The 25,780-nt window shown below is 41.0% G+C and overlaps 1 protein-coding gene across 2 annotated transcripts in view; it reads left to right on the top strand.

The window, feature by feature from the left end:
* The window catches only part of LOC137284910 (annexin A4-like), a 29,910-nt gene extending 4,719 nt beyond the window's left edge, over positions 1-25,191 (top strand). Inside the window, exons 6-16 of one of the 2 annotated variants that reach the window (XM_067816954.1) lie at positions 633-898; positions 1,667-1,748; positions 11,324-11,418; positions 11,715-11,828; positions 12,200-12,290; positions 12,475-12,554; positions 12,673-12,729; positions 13,349-13,538; positions 15,000-15,058; positions 15,237-15,359; positions 21,427-25,191. In XM_067816954.1, coding sequence (XP_067673055.1) covers positions 633-898; positions 1,667-1,748; positions 11,324-11,418; positions 11,715-11,828; positions 12,200-12,290; positions 12,475-12,554; positions 12,673-12,729; positions 13,349-13,538; positions 15,000-15,058; positions 15,237-15,359; positions 21,427-21,486 — 1,217 coding nt within the window. In that variant the 3' untranslated portion in view covers positions 21,487-25,191. Of the gene's footprint in view, positions 1-632; positions 899-1,666; positions 1,749-11,323; positions 11,419-11,714; positions 11,829-12,199; positions 12,291-12,474; positions 12,555-12,672; positions 12,730-13,348; positions 13,539-14,999; positions 15,059-15,236; positions 15,360-18,551; positions 20,369-21,426 lie in introns of those variants that run through there. The other variant, XM_067816955.1, reaches the window with a different exon arrangement.
* Positions 25,192-25,780: the final 589 nt, after the last annotated feature.

Raw genomic sequence — 25,780 nt, 5'->3', positions numbered from 1 at the left:
CTAACGACTCATGAAGGTCCCGGGATAGAATAGGCCTTCAGCAACCCATGCTTGCCATAAAAGGCAACTATGCTTGACATAAGAGGCGACCAGCAAGATCGTGTGGTCAAGCTCACTGACATGGTTGACACATGTTATCGATTGCCAATTGCGCACATTAGTGCTCATGTTGCTGATCACTGGATTTTCTGGACCAGACTCGATTATTTACAGATCACCGCCATATAGCTGGAATATTGCTGAATGCAGCGTAAAACTAAACTCACTCACTCACTCTTTATCTAACAAGCTGAGCCTTCAGAGAAGCATGTCCAGTTTCTTTATATTAAGAAGTTGAACACAGACACTACTTACTGTAGATATCTGTTACACTATGTAGTGTTAGCAGCAAAAAATCTGCGTGAAAAAAGGTGTCTTGTTGAGGAATATTGAATTGATAAATGATTTGTTCCTGAAATTATCTTTATTCAGAATACTGATCTCCCTTGGAATAAAAGATCTCATCCCATCCAGGATTCAAACTCACACTCTCAGAGCTCAGAGAGAGAGGTACCTAATCACAAGCACATTTATTGATTTAACCCACACAGCTACCTCTGGTTCCACATTAAAAAGAATTGTTTGTGTTAAAGGTCAGGCCCCACAGCCTGGGTACAGTCAACCTCCTCAGACTGGAGGTTATCCTGGTCAGGCCCCTCAGGCAGGTTATGGTCAGCCCCCTCAGGCAGGGTATGGTCAGGCTCCCCAGGCAGGTTATGGTCAGCCAGCAGGGTATGGATCAGCCCCAGCTCCAGGTTATCAAGGCTCTGCTCCCCCACAGCAAGGTGGCCAGCAGCCACCAGCAGCCTATGGAGGATATGGAAATCCAGGAGCTGTATCATCAGCGTATAAAGTTAAGGTAGGACCTCTGCTTAGCTCAGAGTGAGATGGGGAGAGGAAAAGCAGAAGAGGAGATGTTGGATTGAGGTCAAAGCTTCTCACAGTCCCTGAACTACGTACATCTCTAGTCTCAGTCCCTGAACTTCCTCATTTTGCTATGTAAACTCCCTAAGTGAAGCAACTCTAGATTTCCTCAGGTTCTATGGTAAGCTAATGGTTTATGTGTCCAATCGTCCCACCGAAGATCCAAGTTTGATTCCCCACATGGGTACAATGTGTGAAGCCCATTTCTGGTGTCCCCAGTCACAATATTGCTGTAATGTTGCTACTTACTCACGATATTCACTCACTCGCTCACTCCTCAGGCTCTGATTCTGCCATTTCACTGGGGCTCTTTGTCTATTTTATATGATTTTTTTGTCAATCAAAACTATATAATTTCAGAGACTAAACATTAGTCTACCTTTATTCTTGTGCACACATAAAAAAGTTGGAAAAGAAATGTATGCATGCTTTGACATACTTGATGTGAAGTCCTGCATCCCTTTCTGCTAAATAGCTCACACAGAACAAACACTGAGTTCATTCACTGGGGCACAGAAGTGAATTATATTTAGGAATGATCTTTGCTGTAGATGTTGGGTTGAATATGTACCTCTGAGGTTCAAATAAATAACTGACGTCAGTCTTCCTTTAAAAAAACAGTTCCCTTGTTAATTTATCAGTACTTAATCAGTTTGCAACTGCATTACAAGCCCTATTATTCTCTATACTAATTTGTTTCTAGGAAACTGGAACACTGAGACCAGCTGCTAACTTCAACGCTGAGACAGACAGCCAGAAACTGAGGAAGGCCATGAAGGGACTTGGTAAGATCTGGCTCGGGCTGGCCACAATGAATGTATTCAGAATCAGAGCCTCTCTTTGTCAGAGCAGTTTTAATGTGGTGACGTAAGGCACACAAGGGCATGTATTTCTTAGAAACAGTTTTGGAAAGACATACAGGCGTATTGACCCTACCCTAGCAGTATATAAAAGGAAAGGGATGTAACGACAACACCCTCCTCAACCCAATTTAGATTTCACCACATAAAATATTTTTTATGATTTCCCTACAAAATGAGCTATGAATGGTCACATTTGGATCATTGTTTCAAAAGTTATGTGACATGACTCACCGAAAACAGAAAACAGCTACCTTCACAATTCCATACCAAAATCATGGATCACAGCAAAGACTCACCTTTCAAATTCACCAATTAATTCCAGCCAATTTCACAGTGCCCGAGTGGGGCTAGATTCAATCGGTAGCAGCATTCCACAGTTCTAAAAACTTTTTGCAATATCTTCAATTTTTAACTTACCTTACCATAGGTCTTATGCATATTACCTCAAGCTTCGCTAGAAGAGATCAGACAGTCGTTGATTCGCCATTCCCTAGATGGCTACCTCATGTAATCTACGAATGTAGTCACGGAAGTGACGTGATCTCCCCACTCGCGCAAGCGCGAACAATCCAAAAATCACTTTTACTTCTAGCGTTCGTCTGTTAGGATGTTTTTGGTTCGCTTAGTTTACCTACTTTGTGGTTCAATAAAGTTGTTTCCTCACGGGTAGGTATGGTTTGTATCCCTTAGGTGTGCGTGTTAAGGTAAGTTATCTTTTAACTGCACTTACTTTGCTACCTCGTGTTGTTTTTTCTCTCATTTCGGGGTGGGTTCGCCTGCGTCGTGTGTGAGTGCGGCATGGCGTCCGTGGGGGTATTATATCTTGCTGGTTTTCTCCCTCCATGTGGTTTTCCATGTCGATTAGTATTTTTGCCAGGTTTCACTGCATTTATATGTTTTTTCGTGCCACGTTGCGATGTACGCAGGCAACCTTTTTGGTTGTTTGCCCTTCGCTGTCACGAGCTTACGGGCGTGCCTACTTTATAGTGGGGGTGCGTTGGTGCTGCATTTCTGGTATAGGGGTGTTTTTTCTACCGCCTAGCGTTGGTTTCAACGCATTGTTATGTTTTGTATTATGCACTTAACTGTGTATGTCTCGCCAGTTTAGCACCGTCTGCTAGGGGCAGGAATCGGCGAATTTCCCCACCCTTGGTGCCCGGATTGTGCGTCTCTGGCCTGCTCTTTTAACGGACGCTGCCAGTACTGCGAGGCGTTGTTGGTTGCTGGTTTCAAGGCTTCTTTTGCGGCTAAGAGGAAGCATTTTTCACAGCGGAAGAGAAGGTTGTCGTCTCCAGCGTCGTCGTTGGGATCTCTGCCGGACGACCCTGACTTACAACCGCCTTCAGCGCCTGTGCCGACGCCTGGGATGGGGCGTTCGTCCATGACGCCTGTACGTTTGTCCCCGGAACCACCTCGCTCGGATTCCATCGTGGATCTGTTTTCGTCCGGAGGCTTGTCTCATCCGGAGGTCCAGAGGTTCCTGCGCTCCCTCCTCACGCCCGGTGCTGCTGCGATGCCAGCGTCTGTCTCGACACCAGCGCCTATGCCGACACCAGCGCCTATGCCGACACCAGCGCCTGTGCTTACGCCAGCACCTATGTCTGCGCCAGCGCCTATGCCTACGCCAGCGCCTAAGCCTACGCCGGCGCCTGTGCCTGCGCCAGCGCTTACGCCAGTGCCTATGCCTGCGCCAGTACCTATGCCTACGCCAGCGCCTATGTCTACGTCAGCGCCTGTCCCGACACCAGCGCCGACGCCGGACCCTGTGTCAGCGCCAGCACCTGCGTCCTACCGTATACCCAGGGTGTTGCATACGTTGTCCAGGGAAGAGGTTTTGCAACGACAGTTGGAGGCAGAGAGCTCTCGGCGCAGATCGCGCTCCAGGTTCCCTGGGAGTCGGCGATCCTGTACCCTCCACAGTAGTCTTTGTCGGAGTTCTCGGTCCCCGCGACGCCCTTTGAATGTGGACTCTCGCTTTACTACCAGGTGAAGATGTTACTTGCTCTCCCAGTCCATATCACCTCGACGTTCCTCTAGAACTCGGCGTTTGCGGTCACCGGAACCACCTTGGATCCCGTCCAAGGAATCTGCTGCTCATGCATCGACTCCGTCTCTTACACTGCGGCGTGATTCGAATTCCATGTCCTGGGAGGACCTGGAGGTACAAGGTTTTTGCCCAGACTTCGACGAGGAAGTAGGAGGCGACGGCGATGGTGATGGCACTTGACTACCCTTATCAGTCGTCTTCGAGTGGATTGCTGACAGGTTACCGGACTGCCCTTCGCCTTCGGCTGATTCCAGCAACCCTGCAGCAATTCATTTATCACCGGAACTACTCATCCTGCCTCATCCTATGGTGGCGGACGCCATGGTTGTATTACATGCGGTCTATGCGAAATTGTCAATCCGAATTTCTAAGCGTGTAAGTCGAGGAAGTCAGATTACAAGATAGACAGCCTGGTTTTCGCGGACAGCGTGGCTGTCTTGGTTGTATCTCTGTAGCGGTTATTGGGCTTCTCGTGGCTCTCTCATAGAGTGCAGGATTCTAAGCAGGTGGCCATTGAGACTGAACTCAAGCGGATGCTTAAGCCGTTGTCTGCGCTGGCGTCAGCTACCTCGGCGGCGGCGATGGACTTGTCTGAAGACAACGCCTCGAGGATCGATCACCGTACCAGATATTCCTACGCCGGTAGGTGGGAGGGACTGGTCGCATCCCCGTAGATCCTTACGTTACAATTTGTCTACATATACTTCAAGCGGAGAAAGTTTTCTTTCACGTGCTTTACTCATTTCGTCACGAAGATTTTACGAGACAACAACAAAGTGACACGCCTAACTACACCTCTTATTACAAGAGAGGACGGCATTTATCTTCGGGGAAAATTCCAACACATCTATCTGAAAAACAATTTGTCTACGTCAGTTTCAAGCGGCGGAAGGGTTTTCGCGCGCTTTACTCATTTGGACACGTGCTCGCAAACAGCATGGTTACGGTCAAGCCTATAGGCTAGCAGGGTATCACCGTTTACAAGATTTCATGATGATCAGTTACCTGCTACACCGGTGACGTCACGTCTACATTTTGATTGGTGCCCGAGAGACAACGCCCTGCAAAGGATCCCAGGGTCGTTACATCTACAATTTGATTGGTCATCGAGGGACAACGCCCTGCGCAGAATGTGTTGTTATGATTCTAGTGTAAGGAAGTTGTCTGCAGTGACTTACAGTCATTTTACGATGGAAAGATGTCGTTTACACTCTAGACTAGCAGTCTACAGCGGCATTGGATTTCTCTAGTCGGCATAGAAATCCTCTAACAGTAGTCTCAACGCTGCTTATCAGGAGGCGTGCAGCGATGTATGGCAGTTTCTGACCGGACAGACGGCCAGTTATAAGTAGACTTCTTGAAATGTCAACACATCCATAATGTACTGCGTGTTGTTCTGAAGTCGAAGAATGACGCATTTTTATGGCATACAAGCTTATCTTGAGAGAGTTGTACTTCATTATCAGGCTGTTAAGTCAGCTTCAACTAACTCCGCGAGATTTGATTCATCACATCGCCGTCCCAGGTTCGGGGGTCGAAGTTCAAGGCGATGTTAAAAGCAAGCTGTACTCTGTCCGTTATCACTATGTCAGTGATAATGTCTACTCGATTTGCTCACGTCACCTTAGGATATGATCAGACGTAGACGTCTACTATTACGTCTATGACAGCGTTTTCTTGATCATGATTTCAAGACAGGTTTAGGACTTTGGACGTCTTGACTCCACACCAGTGGTAGACTCGCTGGTCAATGTTTGGAACTTGCATATTAGAGCCGTCATTCAACAACCATCTTTAGGTTGACACGTCTCTACCAGGATTGAGTGCCTATCTAGTCAAGGAGGTTGCAGCAGGATTCTGGGGGAGTGGAGCTCTATCTCTTCACATCACCCAGTTGAAGATAAAAGCGGTGATGCATGTCTATTATTGGTTGACAGCACCGAGAGACAAGCTACTGATGATCCATACGGTCAACTCAATAGTAGCCCTTTAGGTAAACAAGGGTCAAGGAGGCCTCGACCTCTACTACACTTGTCGTTTCTACCCTTCGACGTGGTCGAGTCTGATCCTCCAAATAAAAGTATCTCACATACCAAGAGCCTGCATCTTCATGGCAGACGCTATCTCCAACAGAGAATATGTTGTGTCGAGAGACGTTTCAAATAATCGGCTTCCAGAGTGGGACCAATTGTTGTACCATCCTCACAATTGGACACTGCACCTGGATCCGTCACGGTTTCATCTTTGCGCCTGGACCATCTGTGATAGTCTTGAGGGCCAAGGGGTACTCATCTCAAGTGGCGAAATTAATCACCCTGGAGCACAGGGTTTCCACTCAGTCACTTTATGGACCTGCAGGCGTGGGCGATCGACACGATCCTGCGACTGCTTTTGGTCGCACCTTGGTGGCCAGCCAGGCCATGGTTCCCCGACCTGCGTCATCTCGCCAGCGGAGAGTCGTACCAGCTCCCAGATTAGTTACGTCTGCTTCGACATCCGCACAGTCGGCAGCTGCATCCGGACCCACTGAGATTTCATCTTCACAGTAGGGTCATCTGCAGAAGGCAATAAGAGTTAAGGGCGTCCTAGCTTGTACGCATCGAATGTCCACTAGGTCCTTATATGACGACAAGTGGCGCTCATTTGAGAGTTTTTGCGCTCAAAGATCGCAAGACCCTATGACAGCTTCTCCACAGTATTTAGCGAACTTCCTCCTGTTCCTGCATAACTGCAAGCATCTTAGAGGCAGTACCTTGGGGACTTATCTGTCGGCTTTGAACTCTATTCGATTAAAGCAGATAAACAGATTTCCAAGGTACCAGATCTTATTGCGCTACTCAAGGCCTGCAAATTGGAGGACCGGAAAGTTAAGCTTCGTCCTCCAGTTTGGGACCTCAACATCGTCCTACAACATCTTAGAGGACCTCCGTATAAGCCTTTAGAGGAAGCCTCCTTCGTGTATTTGTCTCAAAAAAAAAAAAAAAAAAAGGACGGTCTTCATTCTAGCGTTAGCTACTGCAGATAGAGCTAGTGAAATTCATGCCCTGGACGTCACGCAGGTTCGCTTGGATCAGTCGAGGCATGGACCAGCCCACTTGGGTCTCCTGTGAGATTTTGTGGCCAAGAATCAGCTCCCTGGACAGCCAGACAGGCTGTTCTCCATTCCTCTGTCATCTGCAGTCTTGGGACAACATGACTTGGAGGAGGAGCTGCTGTGTCTCGTTAGAGCCCTCAGATGTTACATCCGGAAGTTGGCTTCTAAGAGACGTTCCCCTAAAAGACTGTTCATCCCGCTTTCGACTACCTGCAAAGGGGAGGTGAACAGGAACACAGTCGCCTTATGGCTTCGATCTACGATCCTGGCGGCTTTTGATGCCAAGCGTCTACCTCATCCAGTGGCAAACAACCCACACGAGATCAGAGCGTTGGCATCTACCATGGCCCTCCATAGAAATTGCACAGTGCCACAAACTATGGAAGGCTGCTTTTGGAAGTCGTCGTCTACTGCCTTCGCTTCCCACTACCTGAGGGACTTGGCAGTTGAGGACATGGAGGGGGAGCTGCTGTGTCTCGTTAGAGCCCTCAGATGTTACATCCGGAAGTTGGCTTCTAAGAGACGTTCCCCTAAAAGACTGTTCATCCCGCTTTCGACTAACTGCAAGGGGAGGTGAACAGGAACACAGTCGCCTTATGGCTTCGATCTACGATCCTGGCGGCTTTTGATGCCAAGCGTCTACCTCATCCGGTGGCGGACAGCCCACACGAGATCAGAGCGTTGGCATCTACCATGGCCCTCCATAGAAATTGCACAGTGCCACAAACTATGGAAGGCTGCTTTTGGAAGTCGTCGTCTACTGCCTTCGCTTCCCACTACCTGAGGGACTTGGCAGTTGAGGACATGGAGGGACTACAGTCTTTCAGTCCGTTGGTGGTTGCCCAGCAACTTACCCGGACGTCCGCCCATTAGGTAATAACACTGTTACTTACCGCTGGTCTTAAGATTAACCTCACCCTCAGGGTGCGTCGGTTTTTCTTTGGAGTTCCCTTGGGTTACTCTTTGTCCTGCTTCCAGGTTTGTCCTGTGACTGTTGGCATTGGTCTCCCAGGTTCTCCTAATGCATGTGCACTGGTTGCTGAGGGATGGTCCTCCGGAGTCCACACCACCATCCATCTGTCGAAGCCATATGCATAAGACCTATGGTAAGGTAAGTTAAAAATTTATTAAAATCTAAATATTTTAGATATTTAAATACTTACCTTACCATAGGGCGGTGACTCCCTCCCAGCGCTGGATGCTCCTCCCCACTCTGGACTCTTCGGACCTTCCTGTTGCCAGTAAAAGTGATTTTTGGATTGTTCGCGCTTGCGCGAGTGGGGAGATCACGTCACTTCCGTGACTACATTCGTAGATTACATGAGGTAGCCATCTAGGGAATGGCGAATCAACGACTGTCTGATCTCTTCTAGCGAAGCTTGAGGTAATATGCATAAGACCTATGGTAAGGTAAGTATTTAAATATCTAAAATATTTAGATTTTAATAATATCATTTCCTTGACAGTTAGAGGGCATTTTTCCAAGGACACACTTGTTGGCCATATATGGCCTTGATATACAGCTGACATACATTTCTCTCATGCAAATGTCGACCTGAAAGCTTGTATTATCTCAATCATTTTCCCTATCGATGTTAGCATTTTGAAACAGGGTTCTACTGCCTAACCACAGGGGCGTATATCACTTAGAAACAGTGTTAAAAAGACATAGACCCTACCCTAGTAGCACGTGAAAGGAACAGGTTGTAGTGACAAAACCGCCCTATCCTCTTTAGTCCTTTAGTTCTTTCCATCCATATTCTACTTTTCTTATTTGATCAGCAAGGTTTGCTTTTGTGTTGTAGCCTTGATCATGTTGATGGAGAGTGAAGCATTATTTACTGGCAATGTCTCGCTATGTCACTGTTATGTAGGGATTTTCTGCTTCTGCTGTTTGGGGACAGATCTTGATTTTCCTGTTTTTCTCAGTGATTTTAAACAATGTTTTCTTTAAAATTCTGTTGTGATTTCTCGAAGCCAATTTGAACAGAGAACCTTAGTACAATTTACTGACACCATAAACTGACAGATCATTCATCTGTGTGGTATAGTTTCTGCATGAAGCCAAGTAAACCTCTCAGTAATAACCTTCATGACTGTGCCTGGGACTGAAACATAAGTAGGGCAAGTCGACAGACTGCAATGTGTCTTCCCAATCTATTGTTGCATGATGTTTGCAACTTTCTGTTTTCAGTCAAGTCAAGGACTGTGACAGGAATAGCAAAGGGAGTTGCTATAAGAGCAACTAAAAAGTTCTTTTGAAAAATGGATTTGAATTATATGATTGTACTTTTTGGGGATGTACTTATCTTATAAATAAACTTTCGACCTTTGAAATGTGAAGGAGAACTGAATCAGATATACATCTCTGTCTGGAGAATGTCCATGCATGGTTAGAGGGGGAGCTTCATTTTTAGTGCCTTGTGTTTTGTCTCCATTCCTTAGTCATAAACAATCTGGACCTATTCACCTCTTGAAGTTTATTATAGACTGACATCATCATTGTGATCACTTGTTACTAACTATCAGACATACGACGAAATGTTATGGATGTCTACTTCTTTATTGTTGTTTACACAACCTTTCTGGGCTATTCCTTGCCGATACGTCGGGTGAATAACTTATTTGATTCTTGAGGACTATTGTTTTAAACATGGTTTCAAATGAAAGCACAGGTCCTAGTGAATATGTAACACAATGGAGACATGCTACACTTAGGAACTGAAGATGACTCCTCTTGTCTGCATATAGCTTGGTGGTAGACATATATAGACCATGACGTAACAGTGTTCGTGTATATTCGTCCATATGACGAAATGGTACAGTAGTGTGCAATAGAGTTATGCATGAAAGGTGGAAGTCAGGATGTAGGCTGCATATCATGGGAGAGGCTGGTTCAACTTGAAACAAGACTAATACCATGTAGATACACACCTGGGCTTGACTTTCAAGTATGTTATTACTCTCTCCTCTTGTGATAAATACCTTGCACTGCTGTATTGGGTTTGAGATATCTATGTCTTCTAATCTCTTATTAATCTCTGTGATCTGTATTGGTAGTCATCACTTACAATCAGTAACTTCTGACGGAATCTTTCTCATGTCAGTTTGAAATCACACTATCTGATTTAGAGCTTTGTTACCTGCGTAGGTGCAACCCAGTATTACAAAGTGCAACCTACAGTTGCTAGTGAATATTTGAGAAATCAGTCAACAATAAATCTAACTATAAAGCATAAATATGTCCGCTCATTTTTATTGTAAACTTTGAATCGCCATGGCACCAAGGAAGCATTGTTATTCTTTGACTTGTTTGGACAGCCACAGTAAACTGGAATCAGCTGTGTCTCTGTTGCTATGGTTTCATGGGTACTGCATCACGAAAATATGTTCATGTGCACCGAAACTTCTGATGTCTCAACCCACTACATTACAACTTGAATTTGGCTGGTGTAACTAGGTCTTTATCTTAGGCTGCACCTGGTGCAAGTAAGTAAGCATCCCTTAAATCATGTAGGCTATTTATCATAACAGAATGGACAAATATCTTCTGAATTCTAGAGGATGCTGCAGGCTTGAGGATCTCATTGGATTGTTTAAAGATGCATTTCAAACTGTTTATAGATGCATAGGGCAGGAGTAACTCAGTGGTTAAATGTGCATCAATTTGTACTGCAAAGTTGAGTCAGAACCTGGATCATTGCCCTCTTGATATTCATTTTCATGTCGGCTTGATATCCAGATTCATTTATATCACCAAATTATTACCTGTTTGAGACTTGCAGCTTGCTATATTAAGTCAACATTGGAACTACATTGATCTGATGTAGCATGTAATATCAGATTAATAACATTCCTTTTATTGACTTTGTATTACGTGCCACATCCTATCAGTCACACTGGAGGCTTTGGATGTGTCTAGATGGCACACTGGTATAAATTGTATGTAGATGACAGTCAGCAATGGTATGGCCACGTTTCTTTTGGTCATGTATACTTAGCTGTAGACTAAAGACAACAGGCTATTGAAAATCATCTCTCTTCCACTGTATGGATTCAGAGATGACTTTGCTATTGTATTGATCATAGTGGTAAACTTGGTGTAACAGCTTCACTGAGTTTGCCTAACATAGTTTTATCTGTCCTTTTAATCTCATCAGTATTGATATATATTGTCAGTTTGTAATTCACAGTCTTCTCTTATACGCTTCTACACATTCAACATCACGGAATGTGAACATAGTTTGTTCATCATCAAGCCTTGAATGCTTGGATTGTACATGTTATAAATCAGTATGTTATTTTACCAAGTGTCCTGTACAGAAGAGAATCAAACTGAGATATTGTGTGTTTTAGGTACTGATGAGAAAGCTATAATTGATATTCTTGGGTATCGCAGCTCAGACCAAAGGCAGCAAATCAAACTGATGTACAAGACATGCTTCGGCAGGGTAAGATTGGGTCACTCCTCTTGTTCTCTAAAAGTTTGTTTTGACGCTAAACACTCAGAATTAGTGCCCATTTTCACAGACTTGGTTTTGTATGAGTGCCAGTTAAATTTAACATGTTGACAGTAGTCCATGGACAAGTAAGATACCATTATTTGATTGCCTGAAGTGAAAACTGACTTGTGTCGGGCGATGGGATTTTTTAACCCCAGTATGATCGCATTTGTTGTTGATATTTAGAAAATCAGTATACCATAAACTAGTGACTGTTTGTTGATTCCACATTTGATGATTTGAAGGATCTGCTTCAAGACCTGAAAAGTGAGCTTAGTGGCCATTTCGAAGACGCCTGCGTTGCTCTGTTGTACACACCAGAAGAGTATGATGCCTATGAATTGAGGAGAGCCATGAGGGTGAGACATATTTATCTACACTGTCACATGTAGTTTTCTTTGAGTGTACAACGTCAAAATGGCTTCCTCAGCACCTAACTGCTGGTTACGTTCCAACAATTTTTGTATCTAATAGTTTGTTTTAAGTAGTACAATTGACTATCTAGTACACTGAGGAAATAAATTGTATTTTATGCCACTTTTAGTAATATTCCTGTAATATCATGGTGTGGGCAGTAGAAATGGACTTCAGATTAGTTTTACCAATGTGGGGAATGAAATCTTTGAACCTCTGTGCTTCCCACTCTCCAAATCATCCAGTACAAACTAGACAATATCTCATTTGATTATAGTCCTCAAGACTTACATCAGTTCAATTTTGTTTGTTGTAGGGAGCCGGCACTGATGAAGCAGCTCTGATAGAAATCCTGTGTACCAGGAACAACAAGCAGATCTTGGCCATGGTTGCTGCTTACAAAGCCAGTATGTACCAGATCATGAACACTCACCAACCTATACAAAGTTGGCTGCATTCACTAAGCTTCATCAATGATTTTATATCAGTGTTTGAGGTAGCATTTTTATCATTCTGTCAGTAGTTAGTGTTGTATCTGGTGAAAGAGCATTTGATACCAGCTGAGTTACCTTCACTGTGTCATGTTTTCAGTGTACGGACGGAAGCTGGAACAGGATATCATCAGTGAAACATCAGGACATTTCAAGAAGCTTCTTGTGTCCATGACAACTGTAAGTATTATGTGCATTGCTGGTGTGGAGTTGACCTTCATTTACACTTCTGTCTCATGACAAAATCTTAGTTTTTTCATGACAATATTTTAACAGATTGAATGTGATTTGGTTTCAGGGTGGCAGGATGGAGAACCAGACTGTAGACCAGGCTAAGGCCCAGCAGGATGCCAAGGTGAGTTTGGGGCTGTCTTTGTATACTGAACAGCAAAAGAAACGCAAAAGAAACGTCGGTTTTTTACACAGAAGGCATAAACATTATTGCTAACCTTTATGGGATTTCATTTATTGGAAACTTTTCATTTCTTTTGCTGCTCAGTTAATTATGGAGGTCAGCCATCTTTATTTGTTAAGTTGATGTATCTGGAATACAAACAAATCTAGACATGGTTTGAAATCTTCTATTTTAGTAAATAGCAGTTTGAATATGTCCATTTGAGTCAAGTATTATCTGGTTAAGTATGCCCAGAAATTACATATTTCCAGCAGACTAAATCTGTTTTTGTAGTGGAGGCCCCCCAGACCCCCACCTTCAAAAGGGGCCCGATCCCCCTCTCACACTCACCCCCGACTTGCACCTTCAGGGCTCGAGAATTGCACTGGGCAAGGCATGACTCCGCTTTCATTTGATTCAGGGTTGCCATCTCTGGCAAGCATGTCAGAACATCGCATTCATTGCAGTAAAGAAGTTGACTATCCATCTTGGTTTTCCTTCTCTTCACTTTGATTGTGTTGGAAGAAGTGAGTGCAAAGGAAGATTCATAACCACACAAGCATCTTTTACATTTGTGCAGGCACTGTATGAGGCAGGCCAGAAGAGATGGGGGACAGATGAGAACACATTCAACCGTATTCTGGCAGCACAGAGTTATGACCAGTTGCGAGCAGTGTTTGACGCCTACAGTCGAATTGTCAATCAGGACATCGAGAAGGCGATTGCATCAGAGATGTCAGGGGACCTGGAGAGAAGCATGCTCACGATTGGTAAGTAACCTTCTACCTGTATGTTGTGTTCTAGCTGCTGCAGTTTATCAATATGACCCTCACTGCAGTTTATCAATGTGACCCTCACTGCAGTTTATCAATGTGACCCTCACTGCAGTTTATCAATATGACCCTCACTGCAGTTTATCAATGTGACCCTCACTGCAGTTTATCAATGTGACCCTCACTGCAGTTTATCAATATGACCCTCACTGCAGTTTATCAACGTGACCCTCACTGCAGTTTATCAATATGACCGTTATCACAGTTTATCAATACAAGCTATTCTGCAGGTTCTCATTAGAACCCTTATTGAAGTTTACCAATATGACTGAAGTTTATTGAATTGACCCTGACTGAAATTCATTAGCATGACTCATTGAAGTTTGTCAATATACTGGTAACCCTTATTGCAGTTAATCAGCATGGCATATAATGCTACAAAAAGTGATGGGAGAAAGCAGGGTTTCAGAAACAAAAGTATAGAAACTAGTCATTTTGAAGTGTTCATCTGAGGCAGAAAACCTGCATATTGGGCACGCAAAGTATCTCACATACGCTGTCAATGTAAAAGCTAGCATCATTGTTGACGCATGCTACTGGGCCCTTAGTTCAGATAATCTAAGCCTGTAATCTGATGTTGTTTAAAACTACTTAGTTTACTGTGTACCACTAAACTGCTCACTGCTGGTTACCTTGATTTTTTATTGTTAATCAATCACAGTTGATGTCTTGATGAAAGTTCCATACTGAAGTTGACTCACAATAATATGTCCATGACTCCCTCTCATGACACCAGGCAGTCATGATGACTCCTGGATTTTCATGTCAAAGGCAAACACTGATTTCATCTCACTGATTTGGTTTACATATTTAGTGCAGGGTGTTGTGGATTGTGTGGTGCGCATGGTATGCTTGAGGCTTTAATCCCTGATTGTTAAGCAAGTGCCCATTAATAAATCTTGTACTCATTTATGTTACTACCACCCCTGATCCAAATCTTCTGTCCTTGTCTGTAATTGAATTCAAAGGTCCTCTTCATCTGTAGGAAAATCTGATTTGTTGATGAGAAGTGTTTTGTTTCGCAGTTACAACAGAAATTCTTCAACTTTTCTTTTTCTCAGTGGTAAAAGGGAAGTGAAAATTACCCAAATAGCATTAGATGTTTCCCAGATCAGTGTTTATGTACCACTGAATTTAGGTTAGGATGAAGTTAAAAAATAATGCCAAGTTTGATTATTTCGATTCTGCCCCTCCATGGTCATGATGTTTAAATCCTAGATACATCCCTGGTTCTTGTCTTGACTCAGAAAACTCCACTCAGCTCACTCGCTTTTATGTGATAAGGTGATGACACAAATTTCTTATACTATTTTTATGCAATCAGTGTGCAGTTACTACATCATCCATCATGTTTTCATGTTGTCACCATGGTTTTATTTGTGGTTTTCATTATTTCAGTGAAGGTCGTGAGAAACAAGGCGGCCTATTTTGCAGACCGACTCTACTATTCTATGAAGGTAAACATGAAGACTTTAATAGTGTTTGCCCAAATGTGTACACAATGTTTTAGTTTTGTTTTTGTGTACAAGTTATGTCATGAAGTAACATAAGATGATATTGTAACTCAAGATGCCTCTTATATCTAAGCCCTGGTGTAGAAGCAACTTAGTGTGTTTTTGAAATGGTTGATTCCAGGGTGCAGGGACTGATGATCGTACACTGGTTCGAGTTGTTGTTACACGGGCTGAAGTGGACATGGTTCAGATCAAGGAAGAGTTTGCAAAACGCTTTGGGAAGACTCTGGAGAGCTTCATCAGGGTGAGTTGATGTAGACAAATAATTTATTCACACATTAGTTCAATCAAGCCAAGCTTTCGTGATATAAACCATGGTCGCTAGTAAGTATTGTGACACTATGGAGGTAAAATTGATCCACATTGCCCATTAGTTGTTGAGGCACCTAAATGGAGATTGTGTGGTCACAATGGCCACAGAGTATGGTTTGTATACTCCCCAGGAGTCATTATTGTTTACTTCAATATCTGTGTGGCAAAGATCTGATACAGTCCCCACAAAAGTTTGTGTCACTTAGCAAAATTTAACTGTCTATTCTAATCTAAATGAAGGCTGTGTAAGTTCTTGGCTCCATCTTTTTCTTCACATTCTCCTTTTTTTTTTTTTTAAGACACATGAAGCTCTGAATGCTTCACTATCTCCTACAAGGGATATAGCTAGTGTCTATTAATCTATAGTTACTACAGGAATCTGTTTCAACACTCATTGACTATTTGTTAGTAAAAGATTGTTCTGTAATTGAGCAAAATATCTGATTTCATTAAGAATTTTGATGGTGCAAACATCTGACCATTGTGAAGTCTAGATTTGTCTAATCAAGTTTCGTTACATTCACAACCACAGACCATTGTGCAGAGACCAATATGGTTTACATGAATGGAGGCATAGTAGCTGACTACATGACTGACATGCGCTCAGCTAAAGTAATATCAGAGCCTTTTTGTTTGTTTATTAATTAACATTGCACACAGCAGTGTCCCAGCTATATGGCATCAGCAAGCCAGACCACGGATCCCGTTAGTTGCCTCTTATGACAAATATGGGTAGCTGAAGACCAATTTTTACCCAGATTTTCACATGTAGCTGTCAGAACTAAACTCAGTTTAAAGGACCAAGGAAAGGCTCAAGTGGCCCAGTTTGTAGTACAGAGTTGCTTCCCCTAGGTACACCAGGAACTTATGATGTTTACTTCTAATCTTGGTTGACTTTGATTATGGTATGTCAGTATCATACCCAGCTACTTGGGTGATACCAAATAGACATGGAAGACTTGCTTTATACTCAAGGATTAGATCCCTTGTGTCTGTGTGCAGATCTCGGTTTGTTCTGTCTATTTTGTGATAGATGTGGCTTGATACCTTGCATTGAAACAGTTATATATACAGTCAAATCCCAATGAGTCAAATGTGGGCGTCTCAAATATTATGCACCTGTCGGTCCCGACCTTTCTCTATTTGATTTCCGGTTACACAAATTCATCTCATAAATACACACGATGATTCGGGAAGGAAATTTGATTCAAACAACAGCAATCTTGTACACATAAGCCAAAGTCATTCAATGAGAAGTTATTTGGTGTAGCTAACTGATCCAGTTAACAAACCAATGTGGCTCACACCTTTCAGCCATTAAGGGATGAGTTCAAGAGGTGGATTAGTGACTTTACAGAAATGGAAGAATTAGCACATGACACTTAGTTAACTCAAATAGGTTTGTTGCTGTATAGAGCAGCTTTCATTCAGTTATTACTATTCATGATCTGTCTGTCATGGCAGAGTCACAGTGTTCTCAGCGATCTGGCCAGGACCCAATCTAAATCCTGGGGGGATAACTGGATCAGATGCATAAACTCAATTGTTCAATATTTGATCATCTCTTTTTTTCTAGGTGGAATATATTGCTTGGTCCCCAGCAATTCGACTTATTGGCATTTGACTGTATCTCATTCACAGTGCTCATGGGATTTTCTTACAGTGCTGACATCTATTAAAATCTGCTCACTTGCTAACATTATTTTAAGTCAAGTTTGGTGACCAGTGATGCATGTGTAATGTTTTCTGTCTTGCACTGGTACTCATAGCTTAAGGTTTGATAAGTGGCCTCCCTTAGCAGACCAAATGTTATCAAAGCCCTGTTAAGTCCAATATCCAGCACCGACTGCTTATCGTATTAAACATGTTAAAGCTTGGGTGAATCAGATTTGCCTTTCATTGTCTGTATTTTAAAACTTGTTTCCTTTTGACCATTTACAAGTTGCTGATATAACATGTCAAAATCTATTAGGGTAAATGCTAGAATACAGCAAAATAATTTTGTTACATGTTGAAAACAATCAACAGTTGGAAATAGTCACTTAGTAAGTTGCCTGATACATCAAACAAGTAGTTTTCATGGGAAGTACAGTGATCTTAAATGTGCAAAATTTGTACTTGATATTGTAACCCATACTGAGAGTACTTCCAGATGTTTTCCAGTTTTTAACCAGCCAGACCCGTGAAGGTCCCTGGGTAGAATTGGCCTTCAGCAACCCATGCTTGCCATAAAAGGTGACTATGCATGTTGTTAAAGGCGACTAACAGGATCGGGTGGTCAGGCTCGATGACTTGGTTGACACATGTTGTCGGTTCCCAGTTGCGCAGATCAATGCTCATGTTGTTGGTCACTGGATTGTCTGGTCCAGGATCGATTATTTACAGACCACCGCCATATCGCTAGAATAAAACTAATCCCACTCATTTAACAAGCCACTGTCAAACTCAAATATTTCAACAGACACCTATATTTACAAGTATTGCATCATCTTTGAAAATTATCACAAAAAGTTTTAAGTGTTAGTTTTAACAACACAAAAGTCAGATTCTCTGATTTTTGAGTTAATGTACCTTGTTGGTAGCTGGGCAAGGAAAGGAAACTGAAAGAACAGCTTTGGAATAGTGAAGCCATATTAAAGGCGCTAAACATCTTCTAACTTGCCATTGAAAACTCGGCATCTTCATGTGTTTTGTGTCAGAATCTGTGACCTTATGTAAAGATATTCTCTCCTGAGGGAGGCCAGTCATTTGTTGGATTGGGGATAGGTTAGCAGAACATTTGATTTCATATTATTTTTCAGCTGCAGCTTCAAAAGCAGAAAATCTTAATTAAAACTGAGTCTAATTATGTTTTTCGAAAACATATTATGCATCAGTGTATATTTTGCAAGACAACAAAATGCTGGATCCCTATTGCAGACTACTATTAACATAAATAATGGCTAGTCCATTGGCTCAGATGCCTGCTGAATGTATTACTTGTGCAGTGTTGGCTTGTTCACATTTTTTTGTTTGCTCTCTCTTTTATCAGTTTTTTCATTACTTTTATCATCATTTATCATTACTTACTAGTGAGCAAGAAACTCATACATATTTTAAAAGTCCTATATTTTTTTTTATCCAGGACGACACATCAGGGGACTATAGAAGAATTTTGATGGCGCTCGTTGGAGCCTCACGATAAGCCTACAACAGTTCCTTGATTTAGCTAAATGCTTCGGCCGTAACATTCTTGCTCAAATACTGACCAATTGTTTTGTTTTGTTCTCCTGGTGTGTGTGGCATACTTTGTGTATTTATCTCTGTTATCACTAAGAGATCATTCATACCAATCACCTTCATTTGATTACTGGGTTTTCAATATGATGAGGGAAAACTCTGTGTGTTGATCACAAAGGCAGTTTTATCTTTTTGTCTACTTTGTTAAATGATGTTAATACTGGCACATGATTTTTGTTGTAACTGATGGGAATGAATCAAGCATTGCAATTTTTTCTGTGTGTGAGATATAATATCCTAGTTTAGATTATAAGTGTTGTCATTTGTATTGTTAATGAACATGATAATGAGACAGTTTTTGGTAAAGCAGAGAGATACTTTTGCTTATCTGATGTTGTCTGGGAATAGATGTGTTTATTCAGTATTGATGATGAATTCTTTAATAGAATATAAGCATTATGTTTAATCCTTCTTCCTCAATGCCAAGTGTTACCCCTACCTCCATCCATAGATGTCGCCCCCAACCCCCTCCCCATCCACCCTCATCCTGTCCACTCAACACCATCCTTCCTCACCACTTCAGTCCACTTTTGTCTATTACCCCTCAAACTCCCATCCACACCCACACCCACACCCACACTCCCACCCACACCCCCAACCCACAAGCCCAACCCACATCTCATCCCATCCCAATCTCTCTTTCGTCCCGTGAAGATCGAGGGTAGAATAGGCCTTCAGCAACCCATGCTTGCCACAAAAGGTGACTATTCTTATCTTAAGTGACAAGTAACAGGATCAGGTGGTCAACCTTGCTGACTTAATTGACACATGTCATTGGTTACCAACTGCACATATCAATGCTCATGCTGTTGACCACAACAGCATCTGTTCCAGACTTAATTATTCACAGATTGCTGCTGTATAGCTTTAATATTGCTCAGTGTGGTGTAAAAGTGCACACACTCGCACTCTCTTTCCTGACCACCTCAGTCCACTCTTGTCCATTCCCCTCAAAACCAACCCCCCACTTACCATCCATCCACACCCTCCTTCCTCACTACCTCAGTCCACCCTCGCAACGTCTATCCCCCTCAACCCAAACCCCTCTCCCCTCAATCACTCTCCTGTCACAACAGAGATAGACACTGCATATCAGTGTCACTAGTTTACAGCTCAGTTTTGACTGTTTATCAAGTCAAAAACAACATTTATGCAGGAAAAAGAGAACTAATCCCTGTATCTGTATAGACTTGTGACCATGTCTCTTCTGGTGACACCATGCCCTGCTACCTTGACCTGTACAATGAAATCAAATATTTTACCGAAGTCTATGTGTGTGACAGCAAGCATCAGTTGCCTTGTCTCATCATCTGTATATCCAATCACTGCCATGTCAGTTTAACCATTCCATAATTTTTATATTAATGGCAACATAATATCAGAAGCTGAATTATTTCATATTCTTGTCATCCACGCACACTATATGCTGAATTGCTTGACAGAAAAATGTATATCATTTCATCATAAAGCATTTAAGTAAAGAAAGAAAATCAGAGAGAATATGCAAGATCACAGTTAGCATGATATGAAACTTTGTTGTAATCTGCTCCAACAGTAAAGAATGTGGTTGAAACAAAACTATGCTTTTCATTTTTTGTTAAGTTAGCCAACTCTACTTTTTATTTTTCATTGGTGGCATGTTTTTAGAAAGATTTTAAATATCTACTACTCAAAAGAAGTTAGTGATCCGTGGCAAATGTCATATTTTTGTTATTAATTGAGTAGTATATTTGAAAATATGAAATCCATGTCCGACTTACTAACATGCGACAGTTGTATAACTCATACATCCAGTCTCACCCTTCTAACCTTACTACACTGATAATACCTTGTAAGAACCACAGATGATGTTCATGATATGATTTGTTCAATTTGAGTTCATAATTTGACTGTGCTCGGCTTTGCTCTGTGTTGTGTCATGTTGTGTTCAGTTGTGTTGTGTTCTGAAGTTCCTTATTCTTAACTAGAACTTTGCAGCATGCCATCACAGCCATCATGATCAACTGTCTTTTCTTTACTGTACCTAAAGGTGATGCTGGTACCAGCATCCCAACATGGTGGCAGATCGATCACTAGGCGATTATCTCCCTTGAATTAGCAGTCTTCCATGTGTTTACAGTCAAAACTATTTAGCACACTGGTAAACCATATGGTGCAAATACATTGAAAGCACTGAAAAGACTTATTAATGTCTATGTGTTGAAGCATGAGCATTTTTGAAATCGTGCAGAGATGTCGGTAACTCAAAGTCTGGATGCTCGTTGAGTTACCAGCATCACCTCAGGTACAGAGTTCCTGCAGTTTATCTCAAGTTTGATTTCAGCATTGTATTCACTATGAATACACACAGATGTAACACATGCTATATTTGGGATTACACTTTCTCAGTAGAGAACAGATTCTTGTAGTTTTGTTGGGTTGACTCCCTTATAATTCAATTAGGGATTCCAATGAACAGTCTCAGTGTCCAGCACGGAAGGTTGGCCATCTAACCCACTCAGCCACCGCTGTTTCCACAAAAACAGAACTTGGTCAACCAGTAGTTCAGACTCATATTATACAGATGCCTGATTCTGTGAGTGTGAGTTTGATTAATGGATGGGACTCAACCCAATAAAAGTTCTAGAATCTATACTTTACTGAGAAAGTGTAATACAAAATACAACAAATGTACAAACTATGTGAGCTGTAGCTATCTCTGTGTTTTGTCTTTCACCTAGGATGACATCTCGGGTGACTATAGGAGGATCATGATGGCTATGGTTGGCGGCGTCCCGTAAAGAAATGTACGTCAGCATCCCATCCCTCTGAAGGTCATTTGCATGCTTATTTCAGCAGGTGTTTGGACTATTGTAGTGCATTTGCATTGACTCTTTCAGGGTAGAATCACATGCTTATATCTCAAAATGCTGTCAATTTCAGCTGTACTGAAATTCAGTTTAGAACGTAATCAAAAGTTTACCAATAGACAGGACTGGTCAGTTAACTTCAAAGCTATGTCTGGTGTTCTTCATGTGAATGTCTGCACAATATGAAAGTCATAACACTGTAATGTGCTATGAACATTTAAGTTCACTGGATGTATTCATTTGACTATGATGTCGTGAAAGATAGAGCATGATCATATGAACACATTTTCTGTTCTAACTTTTATTGAGAAGTATTAAATAATTTTAATTTTTTTTTAAATATCTATGGTTACTTGTATAATATGTTGGAACAGAAGTTAAACATCTGTCTGACAACAACTGTTTAAAATTTTCTTTGCATGCATGTTGGATCTCTCACACGAGATTTTGTTTTTTGGATTTTGGGTGTTTTTTTTTTGTTGAAGTATTATTGAAGCCCCAAGCAGCTCTGGTTTGCTGGGGCAACACTAAAAACTTGTTTTTTTCTGAATTGTTAGAATGAAGGCATAGCTTATAGTTAACAGTTCAAAATGAAGATATAATTCATTGGTTTCACATTAATTTAAGACTCACAGTGCGCATACGCAGAGCGTGTAAAAAAATATCTACTGGCTAATTTTCGCTTTGGTCATACTTACACGCTAAAGAAAACGATAAGTCAAAACAAACATATAGTTTTATGTCGATTACAACTTATTTTATACTTGTATGCACCAAAGATCGGGAGTAGTGAAATAAATAGCTTAATTTATGTCAATAATTTCTTGTATAAACACCACCACTCTTCCCACACATCCCCTTCTCACAACTAACAAAGCACACATTTCTGATACAGCTGCAACCAAAATAGGACATCAATAACTGAAAAGCATATGCAAATCAATATATTTAGTGAGCTATGAACAATTGTCACTAGTAAATAATTATTATTTAATAGTTTTGTTTTGAGTGTATGTACACTATCAGTAAAAGTACGACCAAAGCGGAAATCAGCCAGTAGATATTTTTACACATTCTTCGCATGCGCACAGCAAGTCTGAAATTAATGTGAAACCAACAAATATACTGGTAGTCCTAAATGAATCTCACTAATGCCTGGCTATTATGCTTTCATTTGATAGTCTGCAGCTGGTGATTATGTTATGGTTCACAAACAATTGTTGACATGGCAGAAAGCTTTTTTCGCTTTTAGTTCAGTTTTCACAGTCACTCTGTCTAATTATTCAAAGATTGTTTGTTGGTTGATTGATCCTATATATTCTTGATAATGATGATTGTCATGATAGTTAGTGATGATTTACTGATTACAGTCGAAACTTGACCAAAAAACAGTATCTGCTGATATTTACGATACCGTGCTGATGGTGTGACCGTTTCAGCATGTATCCTGTGTATGTCAAGTGACAAATTCTGACATTATATTGCTGTATGCCTACATTTTAATCAGCGTTGTAGAAATAATTATCAATATTTTGACACCAGTTTCACTGAGATTGCAGAATGAGCACAAGAACATTAAAATATTCCTGTAAACAATAATTTGCTAGGATGACTACAGTTCCAGCATATCCAGAGTCTTTGGGGGACGTTTCAGATGGGTGGGAATTGAGGCTGCTAATATAACAGCTCCACATCATTCTGAGAGTGAAGCGCTAATCAGATGACTTAGCTAGAAGTGTAATTATATGTTTTTGTCTAAATTTGTATCCATCATATGCAATATGTGTATTTGTGATTTGCACCCTGAACATGTTTATCAAATTTATTTATCCATAAATGTTTCTCAAAAAAGGTATAATCCATTTGCAATTGTTTGATTGTATAAAATATTGACAAATATATTTATGAGTTCCGTACCTTTCTGAAGAAGAATATGTGTGTTACATCTACTGTTATGAAAGTGCCTTTACTGTTCTTGGAACTCATATTAAGTGGTCCATTTCGCATCATATACATTTAGGATCTTCAGAATGGTATGTCATTTTTTCTCAAGAACTTTTGAAATCTGGGTTGATCTTAGCTGTATGTTTATCATAGGTCCATGTCTAATAAATAATCCTTTGTCCTGATTGAGAGCTTATAACAAACAAAATCCATTTACCACAGGTATTTGGTACATTACTACAGTGAGATGTGGATTTCAGAGATCTGACGTACTTTCTTTTACTTGATCAGATGTTTATCCTGCCCTTGCATTCATTTGTCTGTAATATGCTGTTCCAGCCAGTATCATCATGCCAAAATGTGCTGCAGTGAAATACCGTTCTTGTTCAAATATATCTTCGGCTGAAAATAAAGACCCTGTCTGAATATTTACTTTGTCAGTTTCTGAATGTTGTTTGTTTATGTTGTCAATCTTTATCCGTCACCTGAATCTTGTCAATATCATGTCAATTTCAAATCAATTTCAACAGGTATAATATTTATATGGTGCAAAACTGACACTTAAAGATCTCAATTCAAATGTCAATATCTGTTTTGTTCATTATGCAAAGTGACACATAGATGAAAGTTTATTTTTCTCCTTCGTAGAAAAATACCTCCTTTTTCTTCTTATATTCACTGACTTGTATGCAATGTAACACTTTTTGTGTAATCAATATAGCTGCTTTACCGTATCTTTATCTAAAACTGCTTTGAAGAGGCCGGCATATTACACGCAGGACTACAAGGCTTCCAAATTATGGATTTAAGATAGTAGATTAATACGTCATAGGTATAATGAAGTTCTGGCTTCAGTAACATACAGTCATCCATTTTAGAATTGTATAATTGTTCTAGAGGGTTTGAATATCAGTATGCTCATGATTGTTTCAAGCTGTACCGTCCAGTGATGTATTGTGGTATTAGGAATTGGGATAACACATGGTCAGAACTCGATGTGAGGCCTGCATGCTTCTCTCTCCTCACACTGGCAATAGCTAGAATCATCATGACCAGGTGTGTTTGAGAATGGTGAGTTGCTTGTTGAGCTGAAAATTACAAACTTTTCCAAAATGATATTTTTTGACTAATATATTTGTAGTTCTGTAAAGTGCTGTTAATTTAGAAAAACTGTCAGTATTTGACATGAAATGATTTTCTATTCCTGAAATTGATTCTTTTGAATACAATGTATTTTCTGTCATGTCAATTTATCCATATTTCTGTCACACATAATAAGAATGTGATTTTATTAGTTATTTACGATACAAATTTTATACAAGAACAAAATATGTACAAAATGACAAGTTACACATTAGATGACCTTGTCATATTTCATGAGCGTAAATACACTTCATGTCCTACTAATACAAGTATCTTACTTAGCAAGTTATTATCAAGTCATATAAACTAATTGTTAATTTCAGTTTTAAGTTGTTGATAGCCAGTCACTTACCCAGTAGTGTAGTTAGTTTCTCTCTGTTTTAGCCACTTTTATTATGAATCTTTACATACAGGAATGATTTTCTGTTATTAGAGTACATATTGACTTCCATGTTGGAAATGTTTGTTATTAATCAATCTCTATCATTACTTGTCTGTTAGAATTTGTAATTTATTATTAATCTTGGAAATAAAACTATACACATTCAACAATGTGCTTGTTATGTCTCCAGCTGCACGTGGACACAGCAACCACAACTTCCATCTATCTGTCTCTCCATCCTTTGCGAGCAACTTTGATATACTAAGGCCTTAAGGTTAGCTGGGGAAAGGTACCAGTAGTCTGTCTCACAGTCCCTGAACCACATTATTTTCCCTTCTGCCTAGCCATGTCTGCAATGCTAAAGTCCTTAATAAAACCTAGATTTCCTCAGGTTCAGACCCTCCCATCTCACTGGGACTTCTTTTCAATTTGAAATGTATCATTTGTTTCTCTCAAAATTATGTGTGTCTAGAGATAAAGTGCTAAGCCGTGGGAAAGGTTGCATGCCTTTGATAGAGATTTGAATCCCGTTATCCTTTGATAATGTTTTTCCAGTTATCCTGGGTTTTGTTTCAATGGGTAGTCTTGGCACTAAGGTGGTCGAAACTCACATGCTCCATGCTGTAGTCCAAGTCATGATCGCTTTGTTGAAGACAGCCCTAACCTTACAAGGTAAATGGCGGACTGCATGTTGCACAAACAGGACAGACATTAAAGGCTGCAGTTAACCCAAATCACTCACTTATTCTGTACCCA

The sequence above is a fragment of the Haliotis asinina genome, chromosome 5, assembly GCF_037392515.1.
Source record: "Haliotis asinina isolate JCU_RB_2024 chromosome 5, JCU_Hal_asi_v2, whole genome shotgun sequence".
NCBI lineage: Eukaryota > Metazoa > Mollusca > Gastropoda > Lepetellida > Haliotidae > Haliotis > Haliotis asinina.
The sequence above is the reverse complement of the archived record's forward strand: the minus strand, read 5'-3'. Positions and strand labels throughout refer to the sequence as shown.